This window comes from Anabrus simplex, chromosome 3 (assembly GCF_040414725.1).
Source record: "Anabrus simplex isolate iqAnaSimp1 chromosome 3, ASM4041472v1, whole genome shotgun sequence".
Taxonomy (NCBI): Eukaryota; Metazoa; Arthropoda; class Insecta; order Orthoptera; family Tettigoniidae; genus Anabrus; species Anabrus simplex.
Window position 1 is genome coordinate 372,961,668 of NC_090267.1, and position 23,562 is coordinate 372,985,229.

At 38.7% G+C, this 23,562-nt stretch overlaps 1 protein-coding gene across 4 annotated transcripts in view; it reads right to left on the reverse strand.

Moving 5' to 3' along the window:
• Window positions 1-17,462, reverse strand: part of Gale (UDP-galactose 4'-epimerase) — a 145,747-nt gene extending 128,285 nt beyond the window's left edge. For all 4 annotated transcript variants that reach the window (XR_011017938.1, XR_010859539.2, XM_067143317.2 and 1 more), the window contains exons 1-3: window positions 17,250-17,462; window positions 17,013-17,151; window positions 4,372-4,487 (exon numbers count right to left, since the gene is read on the reverse strand). Coding sequence is in view for 2 of the 4 variants with exons in the window: in XM_067143317.2 (XP_066999418.1) it covers window positions 4,372-4,487; window positions 17,013-17,145 (249 nt within the window). In the remaining 2 variants the exon portion in view is untranslated. The remainder of the gene's footprint in view (window positions 1-4,371; window positions 4,488-17,012; window positions 17,152-17,249) is intronic.
• Between the last annotated feature and the right edge of the window lie 6,100 nt (window positions 17,463-23,562).

Consider the following 23,562-nt stretch of genomic DNA (forward strand, 5'->3'; position numbering starts at 1 on the left):
TCCAAAGCAAATGCAGACTTATCTATGATTGGGGATACATTTCTTCAATGACTTCAAGAGAAGAGGGGCTAGTTTGTTACACCTGGCACTACTAAGAAGAAGAAACTCCAAGTGTGTCTGATTTCTGCCCTACCAGTAATACCAGTGCCTCCGTGGAAAATAGCAAATACCAGAAAAAAGGTACAAAAATGAAGGCGTCTTCAAAAACAACCAAGACCACCATATGAAAAAGAAAACAAATATTGGAAGACTCCACATCAGAAGAAGATGATGCATTCAGTTTGAGATCAGGAGGTGACAGCAACATCAGCCTCTACAACAGTGTTGAGGAACATATAGAACACTTTTCTATGACTCAGCACCAAGATGACATAAAAATATGCCATTTTGTTCTGGTAAAATGGAACGAGAAGAAATATCCAGGAGTCATCATCGCTATAAAAGCAGAAGATGTTAGAGTCAACTGCATGGAGCCTACACTAGAAGCTTGGAGGTGGCCCAAAAACAAATATGTATTGTATATATCTGAACATGTGGTAAACCGGGCGAGTTGGCCGTGCGCGTAGAGGCGCGCGGCTGTGAGCTTGCATCCGGGAGATAGTAGGTTCGAATCCCACTATCGGCAGCCCTGAAAATGGTTTTCCGTGGTTTCCCATTTTCACACCAGGCAAATGCTGGGGCTGTACCTTAATTAAGGCCACGGCCACTTCCTTCCAACTCCTAAGCCTTTCCTGTCCCATCGTCGCCATAAGACCTATCTGTGTCGGTGCGACGTAAAGCCCCTAGCAAAAAAAAAAAAAACATGTGGTAATGAAAACAGAACCCCCAAAACTAATAAAAAGAGGTTTGTTTTCTTTACCTGGATACTGAACATTATTATATGCCTAATTTTGTTTGTACAAAATCTAAAAAGTGTTGTTCAAAACTAATTTTCATACTTAATATTTGTCCTTAAAATAAACGTTTGGAAGTTAACTGGATGTTCAGAAATTATGTTCTTCTAATAACCATCAGCCTACACATAGTGTTACTGCCTTCAAATTGTAGTATCTATGGGAATTACAGTCTGGGTTCAAGTAACCCAACCTTAAGTTTAACTTGAGCCCAAATAAAACAAAAACAAACAAAAATATTTACTATGTCACAAACGAATGCTTTTGCTGGCAGGACCTAGTGTTAACAATGTACTGTGTCTTCTGGTATAGGCAAGAGCAATTTTGTTACTTTCATTAATCTGTCTCAGTCTTATCCTTGGCTTTGACAATAAGAAAGTGACTGAGGTATGAATGATGCTAGTAATGCCATTTTTTTTGTTTTTGCTATTTGCTTTACGTCGCACCGACACAGATGGGTCTTATGGCGACGATGGGATAGGAAAGGCCTAGGAGTGGAATGGAAGCGGCCGTGACGTTAATTAAGGTACAGCCCCAGCATTTGCCTGGTGTGAAAATGGAAAAGCACGGAAAACCATCTTCAGGACTGCCGACAGTGAGTTCGAACCCACTATCTCCTGGATGCAAGCTCACAGCTGTGTGACTCTATAACCACACGGCCAACTTGCCAGGTGATGCCATTCTTTATGCAGCCAGTCCTTGCTACGAATGGTGTGAAAATGTTGCTCATAGGGTCAGTTAGAGCATGCATTTCAGTGATGCCTAGGCCATCTAAGACAGCTGATGGCAAAGCTGTTGAGGATCCAACCAGCCTTAGGGCTGAGGACTGAACATACACATCACAAACAATGCTTATTGTATGGTAAAGTATCCATAATAAACTATAGTTTAATAATACAAGGTGAATATATCAATGAAAAAATTTGTTGCGCCCATTTTAAAAATTAATGTTAAAAGTTTCAAAATCTGGGCTCAAGTAGCCCACATTTACGGTACTACAAATTTTTGTTATCAATTAAAATCACTTTGGTCTTAGAAATTATGATTTTAAAAATATTACTTGTGCCATTTCTTTCCAATTTCCAAGACATTACATTGCTGATTTTGAACAAAATTTGCTATAAAGTTCAAATCACTGATATAGTAATTAGTACAACTGGGTAACTATGCCAAACTTAAATCCTACCCTGCCATTTTATGCTCATTTAATACAGTCTGTGTCGGATAACTTGATGATAATGATGATGATGATGATTGCTGTTTAAAGTGACCTAACAGCTAGGTCATCGGCTCCTAATGGTACAAGGTGCAACAAAATGAAATGAAAATGAAAACTTCAAAATGTATCCACTGACTAGAATCTAAAACGAATGATGATGGAAAAATGATCGTGAAACAAAAATAACCAGTGGATCCTATTTACAATGCCACCGGAACCATGGTGTTCCTCCTATAGTGGTACTACTCACATTTTAACGCAGACTGATAGGTGTTTTTCGCATAGTAATGTGGACCCATGGTATGTCAAACACAATGGCACAACTCACAGGTAACACAAACCCATGGTGTTTTGTACATAAGGGTACTATCCATAAGCAACGCAGACCCAAGATGTTCCTCGCATAGTGGGACAAATCACGGGCGCCGGTATTCCTGTGGTGTTCCTCACTTAGTGGAATTAATCACAAGCCACATATACTCGTGGTGTTGCTCACATAGTGGTACTAATCACAGGCACTGTAGACCCACGGTGTATGACACATTAGGGTAACACCCACAGGTAACAAATCCCGGTGGAATACTCATGACAGTACTAACCACAGGTAACCTAGGTAACGTAGATCTATGGTATTCCTCACACGGTGGTACTAATCTTAAGGAAAGTCGACCCATGGTGTTCCTCACGTAATGGTACTAATCACAAGTAGTCTCATCGTTCTAAAATCATCCCTTGGTTGCCCCTTTTAGTCCCTCTTATGATAGCCAGGGGATACTGTGGGTGTATTCTTCATCTGCAATCCCCACCCACAGGGGTTAGGATAACTTGAGCTATGCAAACTGTAGTGCTGAAGTTTGATTTGGTTCATAACATCACTGACTGCTCAATGGGACAGAAGGGTAGCTAGCTACCCACTATTTACAAACATTTGCTCACTAGAGTTTTCTTCAATGTGAAACAACAAATGTTAATTATCAAAAGCTACGAACAACTACTGTAGAGTAAGCACTTTAATAAGACTTTTATATGCAGTACTGTTCACACAGTACATAAAGAATAATTAATTATAGTAGCTACTACCACTACTGCAAATAGCCTTAAAACCATTGCAATGAGCCTGAAATAGTACTTCATGTTCTTCCTCTCTACTCTAAATAGAGAACAGTACGCATTGTCAAACGGCTAAGAAAGCAATGTAGAAACTTCCTGTATCCGAGTTGTTGTAGGTTAAAACAAAAGAGGTTAGTTGTGCCTGATGTTTTGCTCAAAATCCTGATCAAGAATACAACATTAATTATTTTCGTTGAACTTAATAATAATAATAATAATAATAATAATAATAATAATAATAATAATAATAATAATAATAATAATAATAATAATAATAATAATAATAATGTTATTGGCTTTACGTCCCACCAACTACTTTTACGGTCTTCAGAGACGCCGAGGTGCCGGAATTTAGTCCTGCAGGAGTTCTTTTACGTGCCAGTAAATCTACCGACACGAGGCTGTCGTATTTGAGCACCTTCAAATACCACCGGACTGAGCCAGGATCGAACCTGCCAAGTTGGGGTTAGAAGGCCAGCGCCTCAACCGTCTGAACCACTCAGCCCGGCTTTGTTGAACTTAGGCTTTAGCCAGATTTCTTTACCATCTCTATTATATGGCTTATTTAAAGGTTCCAGAAGTCATTTTCTGGTCTTTCTTTCCTCACACCATTTCACAACCTTCATGATTATATCCCTTTCCCCACGAAGAATCACAGCATTGCTTTTCCTGCATGAAGGTATTCCTTTTTGCATGTCGTCATCTATGCTCACTCAAGAGAGACTGATCTATGCTTCATCCTAATATTTTCACCTTTCTGCCACCTGTCCTTGTGTATCAACCCCCATGAACCATGTATGAAGTTATCTGGAATCCCTAAGTCCCATAAACCAACAATATGGACATCCCCCTAGTACTATGAATTAAAATTTCTATGTATCCACAAAACATTAGCACAGTTTGTCTATTCTTCTCCAATAACCATTAAAATGGCCTTTCATACAAACACAACAAGGGACCTTCTCTCCACAATAAATTAAAAAAGGAATGATTTTAAGAATATCCGAGTTGCCTCATATAAACAAACTCGTAAGTTATAAATAAATGTTCACAAAAGGAACACTAAATTACTACCATACCTTACATATTAAAAATCAAACAACGAAACCAAAATACTTAAGATGTAACTGACAATTTATCATACATTACCATCCTGAATACTTCCTCCAGCAGAACAGGGTTCAACAAATCCACATTGTAAAATAGAACTTTCTTGTGTGTGATCTCCTCCACTCTCTTAAGACTAACTGGTAGAGTTCCATCTCCTAAAGAAGAAGAATTGGCATGCAACAGTAATTCATACAATAAAGTGTTTCCACTTCATTTTAAGAGGCAAGAACATGTAGGTCAACAACCTGATGGAGTCTGAGAATCTGTGTGAATGAGAAATCTGTACAAGTGGAGCAATGATGAGAATGAAGAAAGTCTGAAACTAGTCTTAAATTTCTGGCAGAACTAACAAATCCACAGTTAACCATGAATAAATCTCCAATAAGTTACAGTAGCATCTAATTCATACAGTTGTATACAAAATTTGAATTACACTGCATGCTGTCCTGTGCATTCCAGCATAGCTACAATATTAGTGTATTTCTACAATGTCACCAATAGAAACAACAGTTTATTTAATGTGCATTTATACAGTACAAAATCAAAGACTTGAAAGACCAGTTAAGCATGCAAAACTGAGTACACAATAGAGTTCTTTAACTTTCTAACAATTCTATACAGACCAATTCTCTTTACTTAGTACTTACAAACTTACTACTGTTCAGTTACAATATATAGAAAGGCAAATACAATGTTACTCACCACATAAGTAACTTGCCTCAAGAAAAAAATGACAACTTTAAAGCAGAAAAAGAACTATTCAAAGAAAAAGAACTATTTAAGTATCCAGATCATGTGATGAACCAGACAATGCCTACATTATTAATTCAATAAGTGCAATACAATTAGTTCTATAGGTAATGCGCAATATCCTTTTCAAAAGAAAAATGCACCAAAACTGTGTCAATATGCAAATGAAAGTTGATTTTTAAGATAAATAGTGCAAACGGATGAACTTAAGACTTTGATTCCGACTCAATACAGTGGTATTTGAAGATGCTCAAATACATCAGCCTTGTGTTAGTAGATTTACCAGACGTAAGAGAACTCCTGCAGGACAAAATTCTGAAAACTTGGCATCTTCGAAAACAGTAAAAGTGGAAAGCGGAGCTATCAACAGTCAGCAGCCCTCAGGTCTCACTGTATTTTTGTAGTCTAAGTGAATATCTGGACTGTTATCTACATGATTTTTGTTTGAGTAAATGTCTAAGTTCACCTGAATTTTCTGGAGTTTTGTGATGTTCCTACAATTCTAACCTGACATGTAATGTGTTTACATTGGCTGCCAAGCAAAAGTTTGTCTAAAGCGGACCCTATACGGTCAATAAAACTGTCAGTACTGACAAATACTGATTGTGTGTGGACTGGAATGATGGAATGAAGACCAGTTCTGAAGCACATCCGGATTTCCTAATCAGCGAGCATCAGTACTGAAGTAAATGCTGTAATTATAGCAACTTATATACTGAATACTGTACAACACAAGACATGTCACACAGTAAAGCATAGACTACCCCAAAAGTACAATGTCCTTTGGTGGGTACTTTTGTGCAGAGAGGCATAAAATTTCAGTTGCTCTCACCCACAAATACATCGGGCTACTCTTTTAGCCAACTTCAGGCAGCATAGATCTCAACCTGCTCAGTCTGAAGAAGAAATCATTCCTATTGAGCTTCACGACCCCTTCCAAGTAGAGACCAGATTTCAGCCAGAGTTAAAAGAATGGAGGAACAAATTCAGTCAGTCAGCCAATCTAAACAGTTCAGAGTTTGATTCACTCGTTCACAAATTCTCAATATTTTTTCACTGCAGTATCCAATGTCTGCCACGTCCAAATTGTCCTGCAACAAAATACTACAAAAAAAAAAAGGAGGAAGCACTGTCTAGGCGAGGACGAAAAAACATACAGCAAATACTGATATTTTTAAAGTGCAGCCAAGGGAGCACGCCGGCATAGGAATTGTAAGTATGATTACCAAGTTTCAGTTCTATAACCAGAGGAGAAAAGCCATGTGTAGGGTGTCGGAATAAACATCTCATTCTTGTAAAATTAACATTTTGGAAATATATTATGGCTATTCCAACATATATTCTACAAAGAACACGCATGTTAGACCTAGCTACCAGCCTAAAATAAACAAAGTAGAAAGTGTGGAAGTGGATGAAACGTATAATGCCAGAATATCTAAAGAAGAAATTGCAATAGCTACATGTCGTATCGCAGCAGAAGCTATCCCAGGTTGCAACCATGTTTCAGTGAGAGTCATGAAGGAGAAGGATGATGATGATGATAATGATTATAATAATAATAATAATAATAATAATAATAATAATAATAATAATAATAATAATAATAATAATAATAATAATGGTGTGTGGCCTCCAGAGAGGCCTGGTGCAGGTCTTATTATTTGAAGCCCGTAGGCGACCTGCGCGTCGTGGTGAGGATGAAATGATGATGAAGATGGCACATACACCCAGTCCCCGTGCCAGTGGAATTAACCAAGTATGGTTAAAATTCCTGACCCTGCCGGGAATCAAACCCAGGACCCCTGTGACCAAAGGCCAGCAGCTAACCATTTAGCCATGGAGCAGGACAGGAGAAGGATAATGATGATGATGATGATGATCATAATAATAATAATAATAATAATAGCCTAAATGTTATTTGCTTTACCTCCCACTAACTACATTTACGGTTTTCAGAGACGCCAAGGTGCCAAAATTTAGTCCCACAGGAGTTCTTTTACGTGCAAGTATATCTACTGACACGAGACTGTCGTATTTGAGCACCTTCAAATACCATCGGACTGAGCCAGGATCGAATCTGCCAAGCTGGGTTCAGAAGGCCAGCGCCTCAACCGTCTGAGCCACTCAGCCCGGTGAGTCATGAAGGATGATACAGATTCTGAAATCGTAGCAATTATTGCTTTATGGATACTTTCAACATCTCTGCGTCTAAAACAAGTCAGAACAGTGTTGATACACAAAAAAGGTGATGGCAAGTGTCTATCAAACTTGAGACCCATAAAAATATGTTCAGTAATCAGTCACATTACTGAAAAGGTACTGGATCAATATGTATGGTTTTTGTATGTTTTAATGAACATCAAAAGGGCTTTATGATCAACCCAGCTGTCTCATAAACATATATACTATTTTTTGAACACTTCTGAAATATGAAAAGGTGAGAAAGAAGATACAACTGTTATTTTTCTTGATATATCAATAGCCTTTGATTACACTGGACATCACCTAAATCTTACGTTACTAGTCGAGGCTTTTTCATTCAAACTAAGAGAGTTAATAATAAATCTACAGACTGGCAACAAAACACAAATCAAAACACCAATGGGCTACCAAAATCAGACCAGTATAAAAACAAAAACAAAAGAAACAATATGGCTATTCAGCTCAAACAGGCCAACTGTTAAGTTTGAGATGCTTTATGAGCAAACTACAGTCGAATATGACTGGTGTAATATGGGGAGAGACCCAGCAGAATGTGGACCATCCCATCTGCTGAAACCACAAAGTTTTGCATGATATTCAAATACTGGTCTGGGATGAAGTGGCAATCAATATATCCCAGTCTCATCTGATGACATCCATTCCAACACGACACAGGTGATATCAACATGTGAATGTTGCACCACTATGTGGTTAATTAGACTTTCCGCAATCTGTAGACGAGCACTCACCCGTTATTTAAATTTAGCCTAGACACATCTGAAAAGATGAGATGACTCCAATCAAAATCTTCATCCAACTTAGTTAATGAAGTCAGCAAAGCTTTTTGGTCACTGCAGAAAACCTCTTCTTTCTTTTTTTTTTTTTAATTTACGTTACACCGACACGGATAGGTCTTATGGCGACAACAACCTCTCTTTTAGTAGCCCTGTGGCAACCAATGTTGGCATTATGTAACTGGCTGTGGACAGTTGAGAGAGCATCCTGGGAAATTGGTAATTTCTCTAATTAAATACTACTTCATAAGTACTGACATTTCAGACACTTCATGCTCTTTGCACAGTAATCTAAGCATGATACAGTATATCTCCACTGTGGATGTTGCTAGTGTGCCATACAAGTTTGATTACAATATTAGACTTGGATAACAGCATGGCATATTGACAGAGATGGTTTCATACAGCTCCGGAGTGGCCAAGCCTCTTTAATCCAAATCACGCCCCAGCTGGTTTCAGTTTGCCAAGAAGAATGTGGGCATCACTAAACAGGTTTTGCACTAATTGTGGAAGATCTGCATTCTCCCTTCACCAGTGGGGCTTCAGCGACTCTCCAACATGTGATTGTGGTGCTTTAGTCCAGACCATGCATCCTATAATGGACGAATGCCCTCTGCGTGCTTATGGTGGAGACCGAAAAGACTTTGCTGATGTCTCAGTGTCCCTAGTGCAGTGGATAAACAATTTAGATATCCATGTATAATTGTTCCCTACTTACCATGTATTCTTTGCAGGGTTTTCCTTTGTATAATATTGTATATATTTGTCCATTTTGTAAATTCCATACACTTAATAATAATAATAATAATAATAATAATAATAATAATAATAATAATAATAATCTGTATACATCCAAAGGCACCCAAACTCTAAAACACATCCAAAATTTTACTGTTTACCAAGTAAACACGTGAATGAAACCTATTGTGATGAGGTCAGAACTTCTACAATGCACCATAGCAACCTACTGTCAGTGTAGTATGCATTCTCCAAGTCATAATCACACTGAACATAAAATTTATAATATATAACACATACCGTAAATCAAAACACAGGAGTTCTGTTTCACTAAGAATGTGTGTCGAATTTACCTCAGCAAAATGCTTCCTTCAATGGATAAGACTTTATTCTAAGCAAGTACCAGTGACAAGAGCAAGAAAACCAATTATTTCATGAGTGACAGCTACATATGCAATCTTAGAATGAAGACAAATGCCCTTTGCATATTTTTTATCTTTTGTCTTATAACTAATTTTATATCATGTGATCTTGTTTCAATTCCTTTCCAGGCCATTGCTACATACTTAACATAGGATGCCAATCAGCTGGAAATAGTAAAAATCAAAATGCCTGCTAAAAGCAACGGAGAATGTACAGGCCTACAATCCGTGAAAAAAGAAGAAATTTGATTTCATTACATAGGTTTTACACCATACCAACACAGATAGGTCTTGTGGCAACGACAGGATAGGAAAGGGCTAGGAGTGGGAAGGAAGCGGACGAGGCCTTATTAAAGTACAGCCTGGTGTGAAAATGGTAAACCACGGAAAACCATTTTCAGGGCTGCCGAAAGTGGGGTTCGAACCCACTATCCCCACTGTCTGACCGAGGGTTGCATTAAACCCAACAAACTAAGGGAGAAACAACGGCTAAGGGAGGAGAAGTTCTCCGTTAGTAGGCTTGGTTAGACGGTCAGTATCAAACACAACAAACTAAGGGAGAACCAACAGCTAAGGGCTTAGGAGTTCTCCCTTAGGGAGGCTTGTGAAGCCTTTGTATAGGAAATGACACACAAATTCACCTAAATGCTACTGCCTTGCAGGTGTGGCAGGGAACTGCCAAAGGCTAAGGGCAATTACACAAACAGAAAATCCTTTACAGTGTTAGGCCTAGCAAGCCAGCTGAACAGAGCTGATGAGTTCATTGCTTTCAAAACCAAAACAAGCCTCAGATGAGAAAGTGCTAAAATTCCCAGATACGACAACAACTCAACAACTCTTCATTCAACTCACAAACTTATGACTGTCAACAACCCAAAGCTCATCAGATATACAGGAAGATTTTTTTTTTTTCTAGTGGCTTTAAGTCGCACCGACACAGATAGGTCTTATGGCGACGATGGGATAGGAAAGGCATAGGAATTGGAAGGAAACGGCTGTGGCTTTAATTAAGGTGCAGCCCCAGCATTTGCCTGGTGTGAAAATGGGAAACCACGGAAAACCATCTTCAGGGCTGCCGACAGTGGGATTTGAACCCACTATCTCCCGGATGCAAGCTCACATTGCAAGTGATAAAAATCATTGTGATCCATATTGAAGATACTGAATGTAGGAAGCTAAAAGGTTTGTTTTGTCACCTATTCAATACATATAAATTTTACAATTTAGGAGTTTATTATTGATTCCACTTGAGACATGTTTCGCCCTTCATTGAGGGCATCATCAGTCAAGTTATCTCCTCAAAGCAAAAATCAGGTACCAGGTTAGTAGTTGACATGCACAAATTAATACATATTGTTATTACACATTACAAAAATGAAGTATGAGAAACAGTTGTACAATAGTAATGGTTGAACATATAGGTTTATAGAATAAGAAGTCAGCACCAATGCGTAAAATTAAAATAGAGTTCGGCAGTGGTGCTCTGGAGAACAGTTGATGCAATCATAGGAAAATATAAAGTTTTAAAAATATTTACATTATAACAATCAAGGGAGAAAGGGTGTAGTGCTCGGCGTTTGTGTTTGTAACCAAAAATTGTCAATGGTTGGTAACTATACAGTATTTACATTGTCCAATAGAACAGTTGAGAATAAGGTTTTTAAAAATATTTGCACCAATACTCACCAACAATTACCTCTCAGTGACACATCAGATAACTTCCACTTCATACAATAAAACTTTCAACAACACGCCAGAACCCAGCACACATCGGCACGAAAATGGCGTGCCACTACGGCTCCTCTTCGCAGTCAGAATGAGAAGATACCTCATCCCAGCTACAACGCTCTGACTCTGCAGTCACCGTATACATTCTAATCTCTCCACTGCAGATCACAACACAAGCAACTCTATTCTATTTCACCAGACCAGCACAAAAAACAATAACTTCATCCCGAGGGCCGTCATACTTTTTGCACGGAATAATATCAATTTAGTCTCACCGGCATTTCTCACACCGATGTCTTCACATAACATTCGAAGCCACAGAAGTCAACTAAAAGAATAAGCGAAAGTTTCAACCCGCAGCATATTCCTTATAAGCAATTACCTACAAATAACTGTCATCATTGTTGCCATTCAAACACACTGAATACCCATGAATCTCCATCCACACTGACCAGTCTCCGTACCGATCTCGATGCTGCAACCAGACAACTTTCAGCTTGAGTCCTATAAAACCTCATTTGGCTATGGAATATTTCCCTACCCCCGGTGATTTTAACTAAGATAAACCACTCTGCATATTCTGAAATGTCAATGCTACATTCTTCTTCCTACCTTTAAAACAACTTGACGCACTTGGTACTATAAATTTTTTTTTTTTTTTATATCCTTGCTCACCAAGCTGCGTTTGTGTAAATATGTATATAAATTGTAAAATTCTCAACTGTCCAATTGGAAATGTAAATACTGTATAGTTACCAACCATTGACATTAATTTTTGGTTACAAACACCAACGCCGAGCATTACACCCTTTCTCCCTTGATTGTTATAATGTAAATATTTTTAAAACTTTATATTTTCCTATGATTGCGTCAACTGTTCTCCAGAGCACCACTGCCGAACTCTATTTTAATTTTACGCATTGGTGCTGACTTCTTATTCTATAAACCTATATGTTCAACCATTACTATTGTACAACTGTTTCTCATACTTAATTTTTGTAATGTGTATTAACAATATGTATTAATTTGTGCATGTCAACTACTAACCTGGTACCTGATTTTTGCCTTGAGGAGATAACTTGACTGATGATGCCCTCAATGAAGGGCGAAACATGTCTCAAGTGGAATCAATAATAAACTCCTAAATTGTAAAATTTATATGTATTGAATAGGTGACAAAACAAACCTTTTAGCTTCCTACATGCAAGCTCACAGCCGCACCCCCTAACCGCATGGCCAACTCGCCCGGTGATACAGGAAGAGTTCAACATTACACAGGAAGAAACAGCTCATAATTGGAACCCTCAACATCCTCACCCTTACTGGTAAATGTGAAGAAATTGGAGACCTTATGGACAGACGTACATTCGGGATTTTAGGGTTGAGCAAGATGAAATGGAAAGGATTAGGAAAGTAAACTTTAAGAAAGGGTTATATATTGTACAGGAGTGGAAACCCTAATGAAACCAGAAAGGTTGTTACTTTAGTTCCCACAACGATGTTGATGTTCAGACGGACATAAGTTATATGAGTGACAGAATCATTAAAATGAAATTGTGTGTTGGCCAAGTATTCCATATCTTTCTCCAAGCATATGCCCATAGGCAGGCTGTCCTGCAGATGAAAAAGATCAGTTCCCTGTAAATCTAGAGGACCAAATAAAGAAACACATCACAATTATGGGAGACCTGAATGCCACCGTTGGGACAAATAGGCAAGGCTGTGAAGACATCACAGGCCCCCATGGCTATGGCAGCAGAAACCAGGAAAAAGAAACCTGATAGACTCCTGTGCAAGGAATAACTTGAGCATACAAAACTATTGGTTTCAGAAGAGAGACAGCCATAAAATCACACGCTACAGTTGGTATGGGAAGCGGAGGACAGTAACAGACTATATAATAACTGACAGATGTACTAGCCAGTTCATCATTGATGATAAGATTATTGCAAGTTAAAGTCTCTATCGTGACTACTGGCGTTTGGTCGTGCACACTGGGAATGTCCATGTACATAATGTCAAGCGCAAGAAAATGCCAAAGATAAAGACCTGGTCGCTAAGAGAAGATGGGAAGAAAGAAGAATACCGAAGGAAGATCTCAGCCAAATTGACAAAGAATGAAAAAAGAGGAGTAGAAGAAGAGTGGCTGTCATTCAAGAACACCCTTCTTTCAGAATATCTAAGATAAAATTCTAAACGAATACATGTGTATTGAACAGGTGGACTTTATACAATTAAATTCTTTTAGAATTTTATTATTACTGGTTTCAGAAACCAAATCACTGTGGAAAGACAAGTGCAGTATGCAGGGAGAAAGAAACACCATGGTGGAATAGAAGGGTGAAAACTGCTGTGAAAGAAAGAAATGCAGCAAAGAAGAGGCTAGATAACAAAAAACAGAAATCAGTCCACCAAGAAGATAAAATTCAGTACCTGGCACAGAAGTACTAGAACAAGAAACTATTTGTGAACCAACTGATTAAAGAAATAGAAAAGTGTTGGGATTTTACTACCAGGCTAACAGAAGACAGTGAAAGTAATAGGAAGTTGCTTCATAAAGTAGTCAATAATAGACGAAGTGAGCATGGCAATATCCTTGCACTGGAAACAGATAATGGGAACCCGGTAAAGGCATACCAGAGAGACTGCAGTTTAAGTGTGAGTGATGGAGCACAACACCAGCTAACATGGCTAGAAGTAGAGTCTGAGCTGAAGAATATAAGAAATGGTAAGTCCCCAGGGTTTGATGACCTCACTGTTGACATTATAAAGGCAGCTGGAGTACAAGGCATACAGTGGTTGTACAGAGTACCATCTGTAGAATAGGATACCAGAGAAATGGATGAAAGGTATCATTATGTATAAAAAGGGAAACAGGAAGAAATGTGGAAATTACAGGGGCATCACTATTTTCTTACTCACTTAAGCTTCTGGAGAAGATAATTGAAAGGATCAGAAATATAGTAGAACCGTTATTGGAGGCGAAGCAACATGATTTCAAGAAGAGCCGAAGCACTACAGACCTGACATTTGCCATCAGATTGCTAACAGAGATGCACTGGGAATATGGTAAGAACTTAGTGATGGTTTTTATGGACATTGAGAAGGCCTACAACAGTGTGCCTAGGGAGATTATCCAGGAAGGCCTAGTAAGTACAGATGTGCCAAACTTCCTGAGTGATAAAGTAAAGATGCTCTATCAAAAATGGTTTAGCTTTGTCCAAGTAGGAGATGGAAGATCAGACTGGTTTGAAACCAAAAGAGGAGTCCAGCAGGGAAGTGCCTTGTCACCACTCCTGTTCATCATTGTCATGGATCAGATCATAAAATCCATCTAAGAACATTGCAGAGGAGGAAATAAAGCAGAAGTACAGGAAAAACTAAATCTTTGGAATGGCAAGTTTAAAGAATATGGACTAAAAATCAGTAAAGCAAAAACTGTTGAAATGACTATCAACAGGAAAGGTACAGTTCGCTGAAGGGAACTCTGTTACAATCAGTTTCTAACTTCAAATACCGTACCTTTGAATTATCATTTCAAAAGATAACACAATACCCCAAGAAATACTTAATAGGACTCAGAATGCTTCTCAATTTTATTTTTCATGTGAGAAATCTACTTTGGGAAGATAAAATACCCCAGAAAGCAAAACTGACCCTGTTTCATACCTACTTCATTCCAATTCTCACCTATGGACTTGAAACGTGTAACCTACATAACAAGGCTAACAATAAAATCCAGCCAACAGAAATTAAATTCATAAGAACAATGAACCAAAAGACCAGGAAAGATACGATTAGAAATGAAGCAAACAGGAAGGAGGCTGTCATCATAATAGCCATTACCAAGCTTCAGGAAGACTTCGGCTACACGAGTGTGGACGTGTTATGAGGATGGGCAGAATAAGAACAGCAAGGAATTACTTTAACAGAGTAGTGAAAGGGGAGAGGCCAGTAGGGGGGCCAAGAAATCGATGGATAGACACAATGAAATCGGAGGTCAGCAAGAGGAATATAAAGTGGGAGGACATAGAGAAACAGAAACTATACTTTGTCAGGAAGAAATAACGAGCGCTTGTACACCACATCCGGGAAATTGGAGCTGGAAAATGATGATGATGATGATGATGATGAGTATTTGATATACGCTCTTCAAAGCAACTCATCAAATTCTTGTATTCCCTGGTCTTTGATGAATGTACCTTAAATGAAAACAAAACCCTGATTTAATATGAATACCTACACAACTAAAAAGCAACCACCCCTAAACACCCTCATAACTATGTGAAGAGATCTGTAATCTAATTTACAACCCATTTAAGTAATTACCTCAATTAAGATCTTGCCTTATATTAACACCTAGGTACTCACAGTAATCCCCATACAGAACTTACACCCTATCAGCAATGGTGGGGGAGATTATTGCTTTAAGATGAAAGACAACTGGGCAACAATCCTCTATTACCACTAATCAGAGGGGAAAATGGAACGACACGTTGAAAAATGAAGATACTGGCCAAAGAAAGACAGGGGCCATGAAGGGCAGGAAAATGAAAGACTCTCTAGGCCTCCATGCATAATACTGTTGGGGTCAGAAAAGAAGAAGAGTTGAGCAAGGGAAGTCGGATTGGATAAATGAAAATGAGAAGCCTGGCACAAGTAAGTGAAAGAAATGCCAAGAATCGGCTAAGGACTCCAGGGTCACTAACCCACAAATCTGGTCGACACCAAGAACAGCCAAACCGTGGTTTGATAACGAATGTTACAAACTCAGACAAGAAACTGTGGAACTCCTCTGCAGTGCACGGCAAACGATTAAGAACTCCATATTTACAGAGTATGCAGAGAAGAGGAAAACATACAAAAAACTGATTCACCTAAAGAAAGCCCAATATTTAGAAGCCCAGGCACTTATGAAAGCAGAAGAAGCCTTAAAAGACCCCTTTATAGCACTCAAACGATCCACGAGCGACACTCCTGAACTTCCAATAACATCCTGGGAAAAACAATTCTCTGAGACCCTGAACAAGCAAAACCTTGAGATGGCTCTCTCGCTCCTAAGGAATATAAATAATGCGACTTATCTCATAGATAAGGAAGAAATCAAAATGGCAATTCAAGCCTCAAAAAACAAAAAAACACCAGGACCGATGGTATATTCAATGAAAATTTGAAAGACTTATGTGACCTATTGATACACATATGGAAAATCCTGTTCAACACATGTACGACAACAGGAGAAATACCAGAAGTATGGAGACGGGCTGATATAAGGATGCTCTACAAAGACACCTACAGAGGCATTGCTCTTGAAAACAACATCTTCAAAATATATATACCAAGATTCTAGAGAACATACTCGTTTTAGAAACAGCAGGATCGATACCCAAACAGCAGTTCGGCTTCATGAAAGGTACGGGAACTCTCAATGCAATTCAAAACCTCATCGACAGTATACAGAATGCAAAGAGACACCGAAAAGGGAAATTTTATATGGTTAAATAGATACATGCAACTTACCTCCAATGGGAGGGAGGGGTGGGAGGGTTGTACCTGTAAAAAGCTAGGGCCATTTACATTTTACATCATAATTAAGTTAATTGGCTAGGATAGTACAAAATCAAATGAACAAATAACAGTCAGTTAGATTAAAGAGTAATAAAGTGTTAGTAGTAATGAAGCACAGTAGTTCAAGTTCAGGTATGAAACCTTAACTTTGTCGGCTCTTTAATATCAATGCAAAGAGTTACAAGTTAATCTAAACAGGATCAAACATAATATATTTTTACAGAAGCAAATTAGAGAAACACTTGTTGAAATGTTGAAGAAATACTCATGCCATCTACAATATATCTGCACAGAACCAAAGCATACAGTAACAGAAGTAAATGACAAGGCAAGAGGTAGATAGAAATTACCTCAGTTGTAATGTTACAAAAAAGAGGAATAAAAAATCTATTTAAGCTTATTTAAAGAGAAACTCCTACGAACTGTTAATGGTAAGTAGAGATAATTTTAATTTCAGGCACTACTAGAACTACCTCACCTTTGTATACATTAACAAGGTTATCGACTACCACCACCTCATAACCATTATTAAGTAGCTCCACCACTGTGTGAGATCCCACAAACCCTGCACCACCCGTCACCAGAACTGTAGGACCTCTTTGTGCTTCCATACTAATCTACAATAAAATAAAATGTTGCAATTGAATTTGGCTCATCAAATTGGGAATAAATACACAAGAACAACAGTTTCACTAAAAACTCATGCCGTACATACCTCATCAATAGCTTATCTTCAATACTTGAGATTATAACCTTAACAGGTACTGGTGACGAGGGCAAAAAGACGTTTAATTTAGAGTTAACGCTATGTACGCACCCTACAGCACGACGAAAACGAACGTCCTTCGTTCTTTATCTCTGTCTTATCACTCATTTTATATCACGCGACCTTGTTTTATGGACACTCCACAGCTGCCGATACGCCTTTTTACGTAGGCAGCTAATCAGCTGGAAATAGTAACAAACAAAACATCCGCCAAAAATAACAGAAAATGTATACTCTCTGGCCTGAAGGCAGAGAAGAATGACACGAGGTTCACACGAGGAATATTTCCCCGTACGTAACATGACTAGATGTCACTAAAGTAACTTTAGAAATATGGAAAAGATATGTATTTTAAAAATAGACATCTGAGCTTGTGCTGTCTCTAATTTTTGGAGTCATAAACGCATGGCATGGTTCTATTTCTAAAGTTTACCCATGGATTGATCCAAAGAGAATGTGATTAATCGACGAATCAAAATACTTTTGAATTATTAGGATGCACATCGCGAATGCCGTTTTATTTTCTCTCACTTTACAATTCGCTCCACCAGCGATTGAGCAGTAATGTTAATCTAATCAAGTTGTCGTGAAGCAAACGACACCAAACATAGTAAGCTTCGGTTCTATTGCTCTGCATTCGGGAAGTAGTGGACTGGTCCTGTCGTCGTCTGTCTTGAGAAATGTGACGTCTTCGCAGCCCCTATACCTTGGCTCCGTAGCAATGCATATTCTGTGGTTTAGTTCTATCTGCTCTTTTAAAACACCAACATTTGCTTAAGACAATGTATCGGTGAAATTTGGTGAAAATTATGAAAAAACTCCATTTTTAGTTTTTTATGTTTTATAGTGTTTGTACCTTGCACTCCCTCTTTGCGCTTTATTTTATTTAAATATCAGCCACTTAAAGCCCTTAGCGGCCATTTAAATCCCGGCGCAAGTGGGCGTTGTCGCTCATTAACACTATTCTCATCAATATTATTTCGTTTTGTTTTCCGAAGATTTTGAATTGAGCGCGCGGGTTGAATATACGAAAGTTTGTTCCTGTGGATCTTTATGTTGGCTATTCTGACGGACTATCGATATATTGAGTGGAATTGGTGATTATTTCAGTGATGGAGCTTTCTCTCACATGATCCTTGCCAGAGACAGTACCTGGATTGATAGTTGATAGACATTTACTCAGTAAGAATGTATAGACTCCTTGGATCAGTTGTGTACCTGTGTCAGTACTAGGAGGCGCCAGCAGTTGTTGCAGTAAACAAGGTCTGTCTAGGGAGGTCAAGTCACGAATGCTACTTATGGAGCCGCCATATTGGGTCTTTAAGCGAGCGTAACCAAAGGCAAGTGTATTCGAATTTAGAGGATTTCGGTACCGTACATTGAAATAAAAACAAAATACCAACTATTTTTCATAAAGAATTTAATTGGGCATCTACTGGTCATGTATATATAACTGTATAACACTTAAATGATATGAATACATTCACAGCTATTTGAATAGGAAGATAATTAACAGAGCCTGAAATTCTTTTTTTTTCTTTTCCTTTTTTGAGAAACAAGAATTAACAGAAAAGCTCATGTTCTTCTCTTTTATTTCCTTACAACTTGGTCTTACTGTGTTTCTTATTAATATCATCTGTGATACCGGTACGTAATCTTACTGACAGAAACATGGAAATCTGTACAGGCTGTGTCATATTATGATTACCGGTACATGAAATACTGAACTTGAAGTACTGTATTTAAAGTACTAAAGGACGGTTGTAATAAATTACCTTCAGCGTTTTCTTTATTAAGAAAGTAATCTCTGATACTACGTTTCTAAAAGCTTACCCCAGTATGTTGACAAACACTTAATGCCTCTTGAGTTGAGTGCATTAAATTATGTATTGTAACTGTTGTTATCCATTCATGTGGTATTTCTTTGGGTTCTAAGGCAAAAATATTCTGCACATATGCAATAAGAGTGATGTTCTTAGCTGCGCTTAACTAATTTATTGATAACCCATGCAGCTATATAGTACAAAGTGGTGGTGATGATTATTCTTTCAAGAGGAAGTACAACTGGGCAACCATCCTCTATAAACACTAATCAGAAGGAAACAAATGGAAGGAGACCAATGCTTCGAAAAGTGAAGGTATCGGCAAAAGAAAGATCAAGGCCACAAAGTGCGTGGAAATGAAAAACTTCCTAGGCCTCGAATGCGCTAATGTCGTCGCGGTCGGAAAAGAACAAGTATTAACCAGGGGAGGTCGGATGGGCTAGAATAGTGAAAGCAGTGTCAAGACTCAGCTAAGGGCCTCGTAGTCACAACCCAAAACAGATTTCCCCGCGTGGGTGGGGGCAGTAGAACAACACCCACGGTATCCCCTGCCTGTCATAAGAGGCGACTGAAAGGGGTGTCAGACGCTCCTAACTAGGGAGCGTGGTTTCGCGACCACGGGGCTCTTAGCTGAGTCCAAGTATTCATGCAAATAATAATAATAATAATAATAATAATAATAATAATAATAATAATAATAATAATAATAATAATAATAATAATAATATTGGTTAAGAAAATTAAAGCCACTGGCAGACACGATTCCATAAGAAAAAGAAATTCATTCACTATTAAGTTGAGTTAACCTAGGTTAGGCTATTTTAGGGATTACATTAGGATATTATGTTAGGCTACGGTACATTAAATTACAGTAGTTGGTTAGTGCGAGTGAAGCGAGTGTTGTGATCTTTAAGTATTTGTTCAGCCATATGATGTACTCTATTGAGCATTTAAGGTGAATGAAATTTAGCTGTAAATAATAACTACAGTACAGTATAAGACTGCTATTATCAATACAATTGTTGTAATGATGGCCAGCTGGACATAAATTATTGGTTTGAAGTGATAGGCCTATTGTTTGTTGTGATTATAATTGGTAAATGAACAGGAACAAGCATTTCAAATATCTGTGAAACATTTCTACGTTGCATGTAGAGTTAGAATGATACTGTCTGTAGTTTGCATGAAAAGGAATGGAATGAAATGGCGTTTGGCTTTTAGTGCCAGGAGCGTCTGAGGACAAGTTCGGTTCGCCAGGTGCAGGTCTTTTGATCTGACTCCCGTAGGCGATCTGCGCGTCGTGATGAGGATGAAATGAAGATAAAGACGACACATACACCCAGCCCCCGTGCCAGCGAAATTGACCAATTATGGTTAAAATTCCTGAACCCCTGAAAATGTTTTTCCGTGGTTTCCCATTTTCACACCAGGAAAATGCTGGGGTTGTACCTTAATTAAGGCCACGGCCGCTTCTTTCCCATTCCTACGCCTTTCCTATCCCATCGTTGCCATAAGACCTGTCTGTGTCAGTGCGACGTAAAGCAAATATAGCAGCAAAATTCCTGAAACTGCCGGGAATCGAACCTGGGACCCCTAAGGCCAGCATACTAACCATTTAGCCATGGAGCCGGACACATGAAAAGGAAATTTTCATAAACATCAATACTACTATTACACATTTCCTGTTACTTTTCTTGCTTGTTTTGAAAGACAATTCTCTTTCTTTGGGAGGTTTCCTATTATATGTCAAAGACTTAGGTGGATTCGGGACGTTGAAAATTGTTGGGGTGGAATTCCACTTGAGTAGTTTCCGTCCATCTGCCCTCTTTAGTTCAAATTGCGATTCTTCAAAATGATGCAAGAAGAAAATACATAAGACCTATAAATATAAAACATCGTTCATATAAACATACTATTCTTCAGGAATAATACGAATGTATAACTTCACTAACCTCGCACAAGAAGCATTTATCTGTAGGTTGCTATTTTTCACGCCTACAGTTTTTTACCCACTGAGCTCTCTTTTGCTTATCTCTCGGGAAGCGAAACACTCTAATTCCGTCAGTTGTCTTATTTTGACATTTTGGTGCGGCTCAGTATCCGTTTTCCTTCAAAATACAAGTAATAACTCTCATTATTACATCGGGCATGCCCACATAACAACGATATTTGAGACCCAATATGGCCGCCACCGCAAAGGATTGTGGTAGCGTGACCAGACCTCCCTAGACAGACCTTGCAGTAAAGGCCAGTTTCCACTGATTAACATTTAACATACTACAATTGACATATGGAGACATGCTTGAATGGCAGCTTCATAAAAGTTATCTTTCTGTCATTACTATGGCCTTTTCCGGGCTTCTCATTGATTGACCACGGCCGACTTGATGCGTCGCTGTAGCTAGCTCCTTACCGGCCTCGACAATCGGCTCCACGCACTGTAATCGGAGCAGTTACACAGCTCGACACGTGGCCCTGGCGGCCGACCTATTTGCGATAGAAACGCATACTTCTTTATGGAAAATATATTGACTTTGATTGCCGATTATCGTAATTTAGAGTTATGAAGGATGTTACATAGGTTAATACTGTTAAAATGATTAATCCTAAAGGTTACTAACGTTGATATTTGCCGAAATGATGTCGTGAAATGAAACTGCGGGGAGATGACTTAGTCCAGCTGACGTTCTGATATTGACTCTGATTGCCGATGTATCTTAATTTACGGAATTAAATAGTTTGCTACATTGACTAATATTGTTAAAATGATTAATCCTAAAGGCTACTTTCATTGATATGTGCCAAAATAACGTCGTGAAATGAAACTGCGGAGGATGGAGTAGTCCAACTGACATTCCTTAATTGTGAGGAATAATAGTAATCGTTTTTATTATCATGGCATTTAGATACATAGCAGAACTTACCAAAATACTTTTGTCTTCTGATGTCAATATTGAGATTAAGAGTCATTGTTCAATTAGAGTTTTAAAATTCTTCAAGCGCTGCTCCTAGGAAGGGCCTGGACAAAACATAAAAGTCTTACATTTTCCATATTCGTTGTATGCATAACATAAATATTTAGACTCAAACATGTTTAAATTTTAATTTCAATATCTATAGTTTCAGATTACATTTCATTCATACCTTTCACTAGAATATTAAATACCGGGCAAGTTGGCCGTGCTAAGTTCAGACAATAATTTTTACTTGAAATGCAGTAGGGTGGAACAAGTTGGCCGCGCGGCGGGCACCTGTGAGCTGTGAGCTTGCATCCCGGAGATAGTGGGTTCGAACCCCACTGTCGGGAGCCCTGGAGATGGTTTCCGTGGTTTCCCATTTTCACATCAGGCTGTAACTTAATTAAGGCCACGGCCCGTTCCTTCCCACTGCTAGCCCTTTCCTATTCCACTGGCGTCACAAGACCTAACTGTGTCGGTGCGACGTAAAACAAATAGCGAAAAAATATGAAGTAGAATTTTAAATAAAAATTCAGTGAGAGAAAAGTATTTTGAGTAAATAAATTGTAAACTGTTCTCTGATCGATAATGATACTTGTTGTCCAAAGGGGCCTAACATCTAGGTCATCGGCCCCATTACTCAGGTAACAACACTTCATACGTTGGCCTTACCGTCATAGCAGTAGTGATTCTTACTTGTCAATGTTTAAATGTTCAAGTTCAGATTATCTTGGATAAAAATGGGTTGTGTTGCTGTCATATGGTAAATACGACACCGCCTAAAGGATTATTGTATGGAAGAAAATTCATGGCTAAAATACCTGATTAGCGTGATTAGTTGCCACTCCCGGAGGCCCGAGTTCGATTCCTGGCCTTGCCACGAAATTTCAAAAGTGGTACGAAGGCTGGAACGGGATCCACTCAGCCTTGGGAGGTCCATTGTTTAGAGGGGGTATCGATTCCCAACTAAGACATCCTCGGAGTGGTTTTCCATAGATGGTAACTAAAGGCCACGGCTGCTTCCTTCCCTCTTCCTTGTCTATGCCTTCCAATCTACCCATCCCAACACAAGGCCCCTGTTCAGAATAGAAGTTGCGGCCGCCTGGGCGAAGTACTAGTCATCCTTCCCAGTTGTATCCCCCGACCCGCAGTCTCACGCTCCAGGACACTACCCTTGAGGTGGTAGAGGTGGGATCCCTCACTGAGTCCGAGTGAAAAGCCAACTCTGGAGCGGTAAACAGAGTAAGAAGGAAAGAAAGAAAGAAAGAAAGAAAGAAAGAAAGAAAGAAAGAAAGAAAGAAACGAAGGAAAGAAAGAACGAAGGTAAATACCCGAAATAGAAACGGAAAACTAAGATGAGAGTGCTACCTGAATTTAGCCAGTCCGTAGTTTTGTCCTGGTCTACAGAGAATTCGTGAAATGATAGTGACTCTTTGCTCTTTTTTTCTGTTCGGAATACAAAAAAGGCACACAGCAATATAT